At 43.4% G+C, this 14,561-nt stretch overlaps 1 protein-coding gene across 1 annotated transcript in view; it reads right to left on the bottom strand.

Annotated features, from left to right (window-relative positions):
- Window positions 1–5,889: 5,889 nt before the first annotated feature.
- The window catches only part of MEGF9 (multiple EGF like domains 9), a 37,563-nt gene continuing 28,891 nt past the window's right edge, over window positions 5,890–14,561 (bottom strand). The window contains exons 3-6 of the mRNA XM_087914366.1: window positions 11,748–11,887; window positions 10,659–10,802; window positions 9,089–9,361; window positions 5,890–7,456 (exon numbers count right to left, since the gene is read on the bottom strand). Coding sequence (XP_087770492.1) covers window positions 7,011–7,456; window positions 9,089–9,361; window positions 10,659–10,802; window positions 11,748–11,887 — 1,003 coding nt within the window. The 3' untranslated portion in view covers window positions 5,890–7,010. The remainder of the gene's footprint in view (window positions 7,457–9,088; window positions 9,362–10,658; window positions 10,803–11,747; window positions 11,888–14,561) is intronic.

Below are 14,561 nucleotides of genomic sequence, written 5' to 3'. Positions count from 1 at the left end.
AAAAGCAACCCAAGGAGCAAGGGAGGGGGAAAAAGCGCGCGGGGGCGCCATTTTGAGGGCGGGAAACGCGCCGAGAAGCCCGTCCCGGCGCCATCTCGGTTGAGGGCGCCGGTTGGTGACGTGGTGGTCGGGGGGGGCCCTGGGCCGGCTGCGCCTGCGCGGTGAGAGGGAGTGAAGGCGGGGAGGCGGCCGCCATCTTTGTTGGAGGGTTTGGTACCCAAGAAACGGGGAAGAAGGAGAGGAGGACCAAAAAAAAAAAAAAAAGGATGGTCTCATTAAGATGCTTTAAGGATTGGTGATGATAACAAGATAAATGCGGGGGGGGGGGAGAATTTTGGGTATGGGGTAGATTTGGATAAATGGCAGAAATTATGGACTGGGAATTACAAATTAACAATGTCAGCAGCTTATAAAGAGAATTTGTATAAGATGTTTTACAGGTGGCATCAGTGAAATGTTGGAAATGTCATCAGATACCTGGATATGTGGTGGACATGCACGGAAGCTGAAAGATACTGGACATATGGCTGGGAAAAAAAATATATAAAAACAACACATGGACTTAAAACCAGAGATATTTTTATTGGGGATTTTACCTGAAAGGTTGTAGGAAAGAAATAATATATTTGATTATTAATGTTTTAACTGCAGCTAGAATTTTTTTTGTTCAAAATTGGAAAAATGACAACATTCCAACAGAGGAGGAGGAGGTGATTAATAAAATAACGGAATATGCAGAAATGAGTAGATGTGCATTAGCAATTAGAGAGCAAGAAGAAAACGAGTATTATAAGATTTGGGGTTTATTTTATCAATGGCTAGATAGAAGAGTAAGAAATTGAAGTATATTGTAATAGCAATGGTATATTACAATTGATTATTTTTCAACAAGTTATACTATGAATATAATTTAGTAAGAATTGAGTTTTGCTTTTAAAGATAGCCTGGAAATGAAACTAAAATTTAAATAATAGTATAATAACGAGATAATATGATATGAAATGTTGATTAGAATATAATATGAATGTAAAGTTAAGAGGAAAGGGTCATAGATACTGTGCACATGATATGTATACCAAACCGACGCATTGTATAACTGAACAATGGTTTCATTTGTTCTTTTGTATGTTATAAAAATAAACGTTTTTCCAAAAAAAAAAAAAAAAGGATTGGTGATGACGGAGATGCAAATTTAAAGTTAGGTTGGATGAGGACAGCTCTCCAGAACTTGGGGGGGGAATGGCAGGCCAAGCCCATCAAGTATAGAATCATACAATAACAACAGTTGGGAGGGTCCTTGGAGGTAATCAAGCCCAACCCCCTGCTTGAGGCAAGAGAGTCTATTCCAAATATTGGCCTCTACCTAGGATCGAACTCACAAGCCTCTTGATTGTGAGGCAAGAGCTGGAACACAACTCCCGTTTCGCTGCCTATCCTGATGGGACTTGGAGTGCACATCTCTTTTTGGATGGGAACTAACCCTACATTCTTTCTCTTCATATGGTTTACAGCTTCCTCTAGAAATGAGACCAGAAGACGAAGTTGCGCGCCATAAAAAAATAATAAACTTACAAACAGCCCAAAGTCTTAGATACAAATTATCTACATTTATTTGATGTTTAAATCACATTCTTCCAGTATAAATTCCAGGTAAACTTGGATCATACTCTCACCCCCTCACACACATACTGTACACACTCTTCCGCAAAGAGAAACATTGCTTTTTTTTTTCTTCAGATGCATTTCATAAGCCAAACAAATGCTTAGGATTAAAAAGGCCACCTCCCCAAAATATAGTTGACATGTCATGTTAGAAACGCACACAATTTTGCATTCAAGCTCTGCAAGTCAAAATCTTAATGCAAAGAATCAGAGGCATAAATGACGGGAAATTATCAGAAGTTTAGAGGGTTGCATTAACAGAGGCGTATTTCAAGCTTCTTTTAAATGGATTATGTCTGTGGGATGTAAATTCTATTTCACGTATCCTTAAGTGTCAAACAGGCTGGGTAAATCATGCTAAAAATGATCACACTCACTTCATAAATTTAAACATTTTATTTTGGGGGGCCTGGTCTATCGTGGTACCTATGTCATTATACAGTTTCATGCCATCTCTCTACAGTTAAACTTCATGCAATTATTTTTAGCTAGGGGGTAGGGTCATTAAATTTAAGATTTTTTTTTTTAAAAAAAAGAAAAAAAAGATACATACACACAAAGCCTCTTTATGTTTGGACACAATTTTTCCCAGGTGGTCACGGAATGGAGTATTTCACGCTTTAATTCACCCATTTCCTTGAATTGTTAAAAAAATACATTTTGAACACTTTTTTGTGTAAAGACCAACACTGTGGGGACATCACCTTGGTTCAAGCCCACCAATTCATGGATTGAAGTGGCACACAGTTCTTGCTGATGTGGCTTTCGTCATAATTCACCTATCTGTTTTTACTTTGTGTACATTTCCTTGAAGATGTATCTAGTGGCCCCCTTCTGCACATATCTTCATTGCATATCCAAGTGATTCGATTTTTCACAGGCCTTTTTAAGGATCGGTGACTGTTTTTTACACTTTGGAGACATTGCCTGCTTGTGGACCATTTGATCCCATGAGAATAAACGTGTTTGTGACTTCTTGGCATGAGACTCATTCAACATTACTTGGGGTGCTCGACTTACAAGCTCGATGCACCATTACAGTATTTTCAAAAAGAGGCAAGCTTGTCAGTCTTTCAAAAGTCTTTCAGAACAGAATAGAATAGAATATGGAATGCAATGGAATAGAAATCAGAATAGAATAGAAATCAGAATAGAATAGAATAGAATAGAATAGAATAGAATAGAATAGAATAGAATAGAATAGAATAGAATAGAATAGAATAGAATTCTTTATTGGACACACAAGGAAATTGTCTTGGTGCAAATGCTCTCGGTGCACATAAAAGAAGTGTTTTGAAGAGTTTTGAACTTTGACTTTCTTGGAGCTAAATAAAACATCAGCACTGATGATGTTCCCTAGTTGGGTAATGAAACGTCTGCAAGGAAAACCACCAAGCTCAGAGAGCACCAGAGGGTTTTGCATAAAAACATCGTATCCAGCAAACACGTTCTTGTCTCAATTGCAACCGATAACAGGACCGTTGGAGGGCTTGAAGACACGATGGACACCTCTTCTTCAAAATCCTTTTAAATAACAGCAGTCAACATCCACTTTCTGGAGGAAAAAAACAACAACTGTCTCACCCTGTTTTAGCAAAACATAAAAGATTGCCGGTGCAATGTTTATCATCCAAACCCCACAAGCCAAAACTGGAAGAGTCTTCAAAAATTCTGGGAAGATCAAAAGAAGAAGGTGTGACTTAGCAAAGCCACTCAGGGACAAAAAGAAAAGTGCAGGTTTAAAAATGGAAAGCACATAGGGTAATCCAATAAAGGAGGATATTTGTAGCTCAGGGTTGAAATGAGAGGTTATGATTGGTCAAATATTGTGCGCGATGCTCTAGGCGTACCATATTTGTGGGGTCCTTGGTGCTCTCTGAGCTTGGTGGCTTTCTTGCAGGGTAACGTTTCATTACCCAACTAGATAACATCATCGGTGCTAGAAGGAAATGGGTTTGCTCTTTGTTTATATATCCACTCCCTTCTAACATTGATGACGTTACCTAGTTGGCTAATGAAACGTCTGCAAGAAAACCACCAAGCTCAGAAAGTACCCCACAAAGATGTTACACCTATGGCATCACACACAACATTTGACCAATCACAGCCCCTTTGAAAGCAAGAAAATGTTCTAAGGCATCCGGAATCAGTTTAGCAGATTCTGTAACTGCAGAACGAAAACATTTCTTAATATAAATTATCCCATTCATCCTTTTCAGAGATAATTTATCTCAGCAACTTTATGAGCCTCAAAGCGCTAAGAACATGTTTCTTGGATCTGTACTACGAAAGAAATTACTGCTCAAAAGTCTGGTTTTATCTTGATCCAAGTTTATTTTTGTTTCGTTTCTTGTTCTGTCGACTGAAATCCAATCAACTCTTGATCCAGGATATTTTTCCTGCTAATAGTCGCTTTCCAAATATCAGATTACACTCAGGCAGCCTACAGTGCAATTTCTTCTATGCCAACCCTGATAAAAGTCACTTTTTCCTTTGTCAAATAAGTGTGACACAGCATTGGGAGTAATTTCACACAATTTCCTTCTCCAAGCCCTGGAGGAAAGTGGATTCTGCATTTCCAGCACCCCCCTGAAGCCTAGCAGTTAAGTTTAATAAGATGTGTGCACGGAGCAAATAGGGTTACCCAACTCCGATGCGTGAATTCACACTCTCAGCTCCAAGAAGAAAGAAAAGCTATTTTTTTAATAAAAAAAAAACTCTCAATAAAGGAGATGAAATACTGGTGGGTGTTTCAATTGGTGTGTGTTCCTGAGATATTGTAAGTCTCTTTCGAACCTTGTAAGATTATTCACTAGCATTTGTGATGTTACATAGTTTGGATATCAAAACGTCTGTAAGAAAACAACCAAGCTCAGAGAGCACCAAGGACCCCACAGTCATTCTCCTCCTCCTCTTCCTCCTCCTCCTCCTCCTCCTTTCTACAAACCCTACTCTCTTCTAGCACTGATGATGTCACCTACTTTGGGTCATGAAACATCTGCAATAAGACCACCAAACTCAGAGAGCACCAAGGACCCTACAGTCCTCCTTCTCCTCCTCTTCCTCTTCCTCCTCCTCCCCACACCCCTTCTAGCACTGACGATGTTCCTGAGCTGGGTCATGAAACATCTGCAAGAAAACCACCAAGCGCAGAGAGCACCAAGGACCCTTCAGATCATTGACTTGCAGACTGCTGCTCAAGATAATGTTATTTGAAAGTTATTTAGAGAGAGGAACCAACTTCTTAGAGAAGTTGCCCATTGAAATACTGAGAGAAACCAGTCCTCTCTGGCGAGACCCACAGTCTTGCGAACAAAGACTGTGCAGCAAGAAGGCCCTAACACCCTCCCTCCCCATTCTCATGGCAACCTCTGTTCCTACATCGTTCGTCTAGATCATGTTCTACAGATGTTCTCGTGATAATCCTAAGGACATCTCGGTCTAGAATTTCAGGCCAGGAAAATGTAATGCAGATTGTAATCCTACCTGTAGCAGAATAAGGAACTCTTGAAGGAAGAGAGAGAGAGAAAGAGTGAAATAGAGGCAGAGAAAGAGATGAGAAAGAGAGAAAGGGAGAGACAGAGAGAAAGAGAGAAAGATGAGACAGAGAGAAAGAGAGAGGGAGAAAGAGACAGAGAGAGATGAGAGAGAGAGAAAGAGAGATGAGAGAGAAAAAGAGAGATGAGAGAGAGAAAGAGAGATGAGAGAGAAAAAGAGAGAAAGACAGAGAGAAAAAGAGAGATGAGAGAGAAAAAGAGGGAGAAAGAGAGGCAGAAAGAAAGAGAGAGATGAGAGAGAGAGAAAGAGAGAGGGGGAAAGAGAGATTAGAGGGAGAGAGGGGGCAGAGAAAGAGAGAGAGAGAGAGAACGTAGCAGATAACAATTTCGGTATGAGTTTCTGAACTTAATTGGAAAAGCCAGATACTTCACCCTTATAATAATTCGTATTATTCCCACATTAAGATGTCTGTTTTGATTCGTGAGTTTTCATGCAACGAAGACCTCCCTCCTCCCAAATAAGACAGAGAGCTGGCACAAGGGTGGAATTCCAAACTCAATCCAGATGCTGAAATAGGCGCCGTAGAAATCTGAATTCTCCTTCCATATCCTAGACCGACTTTGCATTCAGGGGAACAATTCTATTACTCCACTCTACCTCGCTATCCTAAATCACAAAAGTCTTGTGAGATTAAACATCCTTGAAATAACAAGCAGGGGAAACGGAAACTTGAAGATGCAAACAACTTTGTATTATTCAAAGAGGAGAGATTCGCAAGAAAGCTGCTTCTTCCGGAGTCCCAGCTCCAGATATTCACCCTCTAAATTTACAGCACTTTAATACAATACTTACTTTCTCCCACCCCCAAATCTTAGCTTAGGTCTGGTTTCATTTGGCCTTGTTTTTTTTTTTTAAACAAGGCCATGAACCCCCTGTACAGATTTTTTTTAAAAAAATCTTAAAACAGTTAAAATCCAACACCTGATCTTTTGTCTCTCTTTTTTTTTTTGTACAAATAGTTACAAACGCAGCGGAAGGAAATCTCTGTTCACCTTCTGTTATCCACACCGTTTCTGCTCCGAATAGTTCAGGAATAAAATATTTGAGCTCAGCTTTCATGCTTCCTATCTGGGAAAAGGAATCCTGGTCGAAGCAAGGTAGGGAAAACAAAGAGGCCACGTTTACCTTTTAAATAACGTTACTAGCTTGGGAGCGCCTATTCACAAAAGGATGGAAAGAGGACGCCTAAGGTCCCTTTCTCACAAATAAAGAGAGGAGAACGAAGGAGTTCCGCAAAACTTTGGTCACTGTTATTCTGTCTGGATCCATCAATCGCTTTTGTTTGTTTTCGTTTTTAAATAGCAAAACTCGGACCCAGAAACATTTCGGATTCTTCTTTTCCAAAACCGCTTGTCCTCCTTTTCCAACAAGCGCTTAAAAACTCCGTTTCCAGGGTCCGCCTGGGTTTTCCGTGACTGGCTGTGAGATGATTTCTGAGTTGACTTCTCCCAGGATCCCATATACAAAAATATATATATATATATATTTTTTTTTTTTCAAGCTGCTGCTTCTTTAAAAAAAATACAGGCAAATACCCTCTTGTGGCATTGGAAAGGCCGAGCTGAATCCAATCCCGTAATTTTCATTTCACTCGTCTCGGTCATTGTCCGACGCTCGTCTTGGTTTGGACAAGTGACAACTGAAGCTTGGGCCAATCCAGGAAAAGGAAAAGCTGGTTCCTTCTGGATGAAACACAGGGACCATCCAAAGCGTCCTGGCACGGATTCATTCCAAGTTTTTAAAAAGGCGGAAAAAAAAAAGAGTTTGACATCCGTCCTTGCCTGGACTCGTCATGCTTTGTAGTTATGCATCGGCGTCGCCAGGGTCAACTGTCCGTTGGGCGCCACTTCGTTGGCGTCATCTTCTAACAAGCCGGAGATGTCCGCGTTGGGGATGCTGTCGTGGTAGCTGCTGAAGCTGATGTTGTCCTCTTTCAGTTCAATGGTCCAGAAAGGAGCGTTCAGCTTCCGGTTCTGGTACTCGCGGTACGTGTAGACGGCTCCCACAAAGCCCATCAGCAGAACGACCAGAATGATGATGACGGTGAGGATGATGATGTTGAATTGGGCCCAGGAGACGTCGGCCAACGTCGACGTGCTGTTCTCGGAAGACGGGCTTGGGAAGGCCGTCTGTACCGTCGGCTGGCCCGATGTGGCGTTGAAGGCCAAGGTAAGCGAGACAGTGGACGCATTGAAGTTTGGAGTTGTGGGGATGAGCCTTGGGGACGGAGTATATTCTACATTTAAAAAGAAAAAGAATAGAATAGAATTCTTTATTGGCCAAGTGTGATTAGATACACATGGAATTTGTCTTTGGTGCAAATGCTCTCAGTGTACATAAAAGAAAAGATACATTCGTCCAGAGTCAAGAATCATAAGGTACAACACTTAATGATAGTCATAGGGCTCAATCATACTAGGAAACAGTCAATAAAAATCATAAGGATATAAGTGACATTCATACAGTCACAAGTGGGAGGGGATGGGTGAAAAGAAGGATGGGAGGATTAATAGTAATAGTAGTGCTGACTTTGTAGTAGTTGAACAGTTTTGAAGGAATTATTTGTTGCTGTCCTTAGAAAAGGGCAAAGTGAAAGTTATTAGGTTAGGTGTCAGGATTCCAGCAATCATGATTCTCCAGCCAAACTTCAAAAAACTTCAAAGGATTCATTAGAGGCGGCATACTGGCACTGTCCTGTATGAAGCCAACTCTGGCATAGGTAATTTATGGTCCCCTGTGACCCTGTTTTCCCCCACCCCCACTGGGTGTCTCATAAACTAGATTCTCCAGTTGAGTACGTTCACAGGCTGGGTGTCATCATTCACGTTCTCCAATTCAATATATTCGTGAGCAAAAACTTTGGTATTTGAGACTCTAGAAAAAGTACAGAGAAGAGCAACCAGGATGATTAGGGGACTGGAGGCTAAAACATACGAAGAACGGTTGCAGGAACTGGACTTGGCTAGTCTAGTAAAGAGAAGGACCAGGGGAGACAGGATAGCGGTCTTCCAATATTTGAAGGGCTGCCACAGAGAGGAAGGGGTCAAGCTATTTTCCAGTGCACCCGAAGGCCAGACAAGGAATAATGGATGGAAACTGACCAAGGAGAGATTCAACCTGGAAATAAGGAGAAATGTTCTGACAGTGAGAACAATCAACCAATGGAACAGAAGTGGCCCTCGGAAGTTGTGGGAGCGCCATCACTTGAGACTTTCAAGAAGAGATTATCAGAAATGGTGTAGGGTCTCCTGCTTGGGCAGTGGGTTGGACTAGATGACCTACAAGGTCCCTTCCAACTCTGATTATCTGTTATTTTAGTTACAATATTTTAAAGATAAACATTGGAATGTGCTTTCACTCCCCCCCCCCTTCTTTATGGCAACTACTAAACAGGCATAGAAACGTTTTATGAGTTGACATTAGGCAAGTCACCAGGCCTTCGGGTCCGCCGTTAAATGGAGAAGATTAGCAGTTGCACATTCAGGGATTGGGTTCACAAATCACGTTACAGTAAAACACAGGTAGCCCTTGCCTTACGCAATTGAGCCTGATGTTTCGGTCAAAAAGCGAGACATTGGGCCGGTGAGTTATGCCCCGTTTTACGAACTTTCTCGACGTGATAGTTAAGTGAATCCCTGCAGCTGGTAAGTGAGCTACCTAGTTGATGGAGCCGGCATAGATGGCTAAATTGACCATTTCAGTCAAAAGACAAAGAACGTCAGTGCTTTTCTTGCTACATGGAGTCTGCTTCTGGACTTTGTACATGAGGTGGTCACAACTTTGAACGCTTAGTTGTAAGTCGAGGGCTACCCGTAGTAATTGACGCACGCTGCTGGAAGGCGCTAAATCAATGGGAAAACATTCTTACCTTCCTTAGTGCAGTTTCCTCCTTCCAAATGTTTGGCGTAGCCTTCTTGGCACGCCTCACAATGGACCCCGGCTGTGTGGTAGAGGCAACCGATGCATTCGCCCGTATCCGCCTTGCAGACTCTCGGCGAAAGGGCTGGGTCAACGTTCCCATTGCATTGGCATTTCAGGCAGATGCTGTCCGAGCTGTAGTAGCCCTTGTCGCATTCATTGCAGAGGGGGCCGATGTAGCCAGGACGACACTCGACACAGGTTGGAGTTTGTTGACCAGGCTCTGATTGGGGGAGAAGGATTGTTAGTTAGCTCCACAGCTCCTCTTTCCTACAGGAGTGCTTTCCTCATTGCCACCAGTCATCCAAGAGGGATACATGCATTCTAGTAGTACAGGTTGTGAAGATGCAGTGAGGAAGAGCAGGAGGAATGGAGGAAGAATGGAAGAAGAAAGAAAGAAAGAAAGAAAGAAAGAAAGAAAGAAAGAAAGAAAGAAAGAAAGAAAGAAAGAAAGAAAGAAAGAAAGAAAGAAAGAAAGAGGGAGGGAGGGAGGGAGGGAGGGAGGGAGGGAGGGAGGGAGGAAGGAAGGAAGGAAAGAAAGAAAGAAGGAAGGAAGGAAGAGAAATGGAGGGAAAAGGAAGGAGGCATGGAAAAATAAATGAGGAGGAGGAATAGAGGAAAAAGGATTAATGGAGGAAGAAAGGAAGAATGAAAGAATAAAGAAGGAAAAGGAGAAATGGAGGAAAAAAGGAGGAATGAAAGAAAGGGGAGGAAGAATGAAAGGATATGGGAGGAGGAATGGAGGAAAAAGGAGGAAGAAAGGAGGAGGAGAAAGAATGGAAGAATAAAGAAAGAAGGAGAAAGAATGAAGGCAAGATGAAGGAAAAATGGAGGAAGAAAGGAGGAGGAAAAAAGGAAGGAGAAAGAAAGAAGGAGGAACGGAGGAAAAATGGAAGAAGGGGGGAAGAAAGGAGGGGGGCAAGAGGAAAAAAGAAAGGAGAAAGAAAGGAAGAGGAGGAGGACAGAAGAAAGAGAAGGAGTCAACCAAAAGCTTCGAGACCAGATCTGTACATGAACTTGATGAGATAACTGACAAGAGAAGGGCCTTGTCAGAAGAAGATCTCGGGACAGAAACATGGTGATTCTGCCAAGTCTCAGCTACACAATTGTGGGTGATCCTTCTCATATCACTGAGCTGACCAGCCAGAAGAGGGAAATGTTTCTCCACCAGGGGTGAACCACCCTACTGGTCAATGCAACCCGCGCAAGTGACCAGCAGAGGGAGATGACGATCCAGCAAGCACAACACAACCGCCTATTGCGGCGTTGTTGAGACTACGGACTATTCTGTCCACAGTAACTTCTCTACAAAACGTATAGCTGCCATTTCTCCTTCCCGGGCTCCACGACAACCAGAGAGTCTGTGTGACTTCTTATAATTTCTATAAGCTCAAACCAGATCAGCCCCTCCCCACCTACCGCAAAGCCCGTCGTGACCAACATTTGCTCCCAAGGCTGCCAACCCAGACAGGAGAAGGTCAACTCCACCGCTCGTCAACCTTTTAAGAAAACCGCCTTACTTATCTGACAGCTGCCGCTGGACGATTCTGTGGAGCAAGGGCAACGGAGACACTCGTGCTGCTCGGAGTGGTTGCGATAAAAACGTCCTTTGCAATTCTCACAGTAAGGGCCTTCGGTGTTTCCATGGCAATGAAGGCAAGCGCCTACGTGCCAAGCAAACAAACAAACAAAATCCAACAGAAATGATGCAGGAGTTTGAAGGTTGAAGCGACATTTCGTGGGAAGAAGCTCGAGTTGAAATGATCTGTCTCTGAACTGTTATTTCAGAATAACAGAGATGGAAGAAGAAACCTTGGAAGTCGTCTACCCAAGGGTGAGATTTAGCCGGTTCGGGCTGGTACAGACGAACTGGTTGTTAAATTTACATCTGGTTCACCAAACCGGTAGTTGAACCGACCGGATGGCCCCACCACCCTGTCCCTCCCCTCCTAGGAGTCTCCACATGGCCCATTTTCAATGCAGGTAAGTGCGAGGCCCACGCGGAGACTCTGGGAGGCGCGAGAAGACCCGGAAGTCCAGAAATGGGTCTATTTCCAGCTTCTGGAGGACCTCCGGAGCCCAAGGGAGGCTGTTTTCACCCTCCCAGAGGCCCGAGGGAAGCCTCCGGACTCTGGGGAAGCTGAAAAACGGCCTTCCCAGAAGTTCCAGTAGACCATGACCACCATGGCCATGCCCACCCAGCAACTGGGTGGAGAACCGGTTGCTGGGATTTTGGAAGCCCATCCCTGAGGAAACCCTATACAATTTCAGACAGATGGTTGTCCAAACCCTTCTCAAGGTTTGGAGCACCTGCAACTTCTGGAGGCAAATCATTCCACTGGTTAAATTATGGTTTTTATTATGGTTTGGGTTGAGGTTCCTCAAGCTAAGCTCTCCTGGTCAGTTCTCCTGGCCTATCTAAGCTGCTTTAGGTTCCATCAGAGAAGGGTGTGGTGGATCTCCAATGACCAAAAGAAGGATAGTCCTGCCTTGCTCTAACCCTTCTCCTCCTCCTCTATGATCTGAGCTAGATTTTGCCACGTTAAATTGTCCCTCCTGGGAAAGCCTTCCCCGTAAGGACCACCCCTCACAAAACAACCCCATTGTACCTGTCAAAGGATCACACTGCAAAGAATGATTGTTGCACCGGCATGGCGCGCAGGAGGTCCCGTTGAACTTGGAGAAGCCTTCCTGGCACTGGGCACATTTGATCCCCGTGGCTCCAGCTTTGCACTGGCATTTTCCAAGGCTGTTTGGAAACAAAGAGATCACACAGGGGGCATTGTGGAGGCTTCTTCGAGAAAGCAGCATGATTGCAATTCATTAAATCTGGGGTGAAGGAAGTACACCCAGAACAGCTGGGCAACAACTCCCCAAATTGCCAAGCGGCAGGATCAGTGGTATTCTGTTGAGGAGGACTAATGGGTACATTGTGGGCACATGTAAATTGCCATATGATAGATAGATAGATGATGGATGGATGGATGGATGGATGGATGGATGGATGGATGGATGGATGGATGGATGGGCAGACAGACAGACAGACAGACAGACAAATAGATGGATGGATGAATAGATAGATAGATAGATAGATAGATAGATAGATAGATAGATAGATAGATAGATAGATATGTACATACATAGATTGATGTGTGTGTGTGTGTGTGTGTGTGTGTGAGAGAGAGAGAGAGAGAGAGAGAATGGACAAAAGTCAGATAAATATATCAATAAATTGATACACAGTTGGAGACATGGTTGGAAGATAGACAGGATGACAATAGATAGGATAGATAGATGATAGATAGATAGATAGATAGATAGATAGATAGATAGATAGATAGATAGATAGATGATAGATAGATAGATAGATAGATAGATAGATAGATAGATAGATAGATAGATAGATAAGATAGAGAGATAGAGAGATAGATGAGAGAGAAAGAAATGTTGGTACAAAGATAAAGAATTCGGATTTTCTCTAGGGTTAAGGTCTTCTTTAATGCAAAAGAAATGAGAAACACTCTAACATAGACCCAACATTAATGGTTTACAGAACAGAATACAGAGTTGGAAGGGACCTTGGAGGTCTTCTAGTCCAACCCCTGCTCAAGCAGGAGACCCTATATCATTCTGGACAAACAGCTGTCCAGTCTCATCTTGAAAACCTCCAGTAATGGAGCTCCCACATTTCTCTAGAGGCAAGTGATTAATTATTCTCATAATTAAGGAAATTCCTCCTTAGTTCTAGGTTGCTTCTCTCCTTGATTAGTTTCCACCCATTGCTTCTTGTCCTGCCCTCAGGTGCTTTGGAGAATAGCTTGACTGCCTCTTCTTTGGGGCAGCCCCTGAGATATTGGAAGGCTGCTCTATTTATAGCAGAGCACGGTTCATAGACTAAACCATAGTTTATTCCTCAAGCTGGAAGGAGGGCAAACTTGGCTTAACATGATAGAGTCATCCTGCTACAAATCCGATTTCCAAAGACTTCCCTTTGTAGGTTTTCTGTGCTTTCAATTTCTTATCCTCCTCAGTTGACACAGGGCGAGGAGGGGAGCTATTAAGCATTTTAAAGGGGATTTGGGTCCCTGAAAAGTTCAAATTTAATGCCGGTGTGGCCGGAAGTTCAATTCACTTCAGATGGCTGGAAGCCACGGGCCAGAATGAAATCTTTCATAAGCGACAGAAATCCTGGCTCCCCCACCCATCTATGCCCCCCCGCTCAATGCCTCTATATAGAATGAAACATATGACAAAAATCCCCTTTCAGGCCTCGCCTAGCGGAAAAAGCTCCTTCTCCGTTTATTCTTCCCCCTCCTCCCCTCTGCAAAAACTCAAGAATTCATATAAAGCTCAGATCGTGGACGCATAGAGCAATGTGGAAAACGATGAAAGAGAAAGAGAAAGAGAGGGAGAAAGGGAGAGAGAAAGGAGGAAGGAAGGAAGGAAGGAAGGAAGGAAGGAAGGAAGGAAGGAAGGAAGGAAGGAAGGAAGGAAGGAAGGAAGGAAGGAAGGAAGGAAGGACAGATTGAAATGCAGTATAAAACCAATCAGCCATAAAACCAATCAGCCTTAAAAACAGATTCATTTTGAGAAGGGAGGGAGGGAGGAGGAAACCAGATTGAAATTCAGTAAGGGGTTCACCATAGAACCAATCCGCCTTCAAGTAAACTTCATTTTGGGAAGGAAGGAAGGGAGGAAGGGAGGGAGGAAGGAAGGAAAGAGAAGGAAAGGAAAGGGAAAGGGAAAGGGAAAGGGAAAGGAAAGGAAAGGAAAGGAAAGGAAAGGAAAGGAAAGGAAAGGAAAGGAAAGGAAAGGAAAGGAAAGGAAAGGAAAGGAAAGGAAGAAGAGAAACGTAGGGAGGAAGGAGATGGAGAAAGGGAAGGAAGGAAGGAAGGAAGGAAGGAAGGAAGGAAGGAAGGAAGGAAGGAAGGAAGGAAGGAAGGAAGGAAGGAAGGAAGGAAGGAAGGAAAAAGAAGGGAAAGAAAAGGAGGAAGTTGTGGGTGCTCCAACACTGGAGATTTTTAAGAAGAGACTGGACAGTCACTTGTCTGAAATGGGACAGGGTCTCCTGCTTGAGCAGGGGGCTGGACTAGAAGACCTCCAAGGTCCCTTCCAGCTCTATTCTGATTCTAAATGTCTAACAGTATTCACCTCAGCCACGGGCCTGGCTCCGAAGCGAGCCAAGAACAAGGGGAGAAGCCAAAAAACAGCCGAAGAGGAAGAGGGACAGAGAGCAGTCCAGAGCAGAAGGCCAGAGACCAAAGACTTACTGAGGACTGGAACAATTCTGAAGATCAGGAGCTCTTTGTCCTCCAGTCCAGCCAAACTGGGACACACGATTTTCTTTACAAAGGGGATAATGGCCGACTTCCCGGCGCTGCTTCTTCTCTGTTTTCTGAACCCAAGCAAAAAACAGCGAAGCA

The sequence above is a fragment of the Pseudonaja textilis genome, chromosome 17, assembly GCF_049901715.1.
Source record: "Pseudonaja textilis isolate UNSWEBS1 chromosome 17, rPseTex1.2, whole genome shotgun sequence".
Taxonomy (NCBI): Eukaryota; Metazoa; Chordata; class Lepidosauria; order Squamata; family Elapidae; genus Pseudonaja; species Pseudonaja textilis.
Note: the sequence above shows the minus strand (reverse complement) of the source record. Positions and strands in the feature narration are given on the sequence as shown.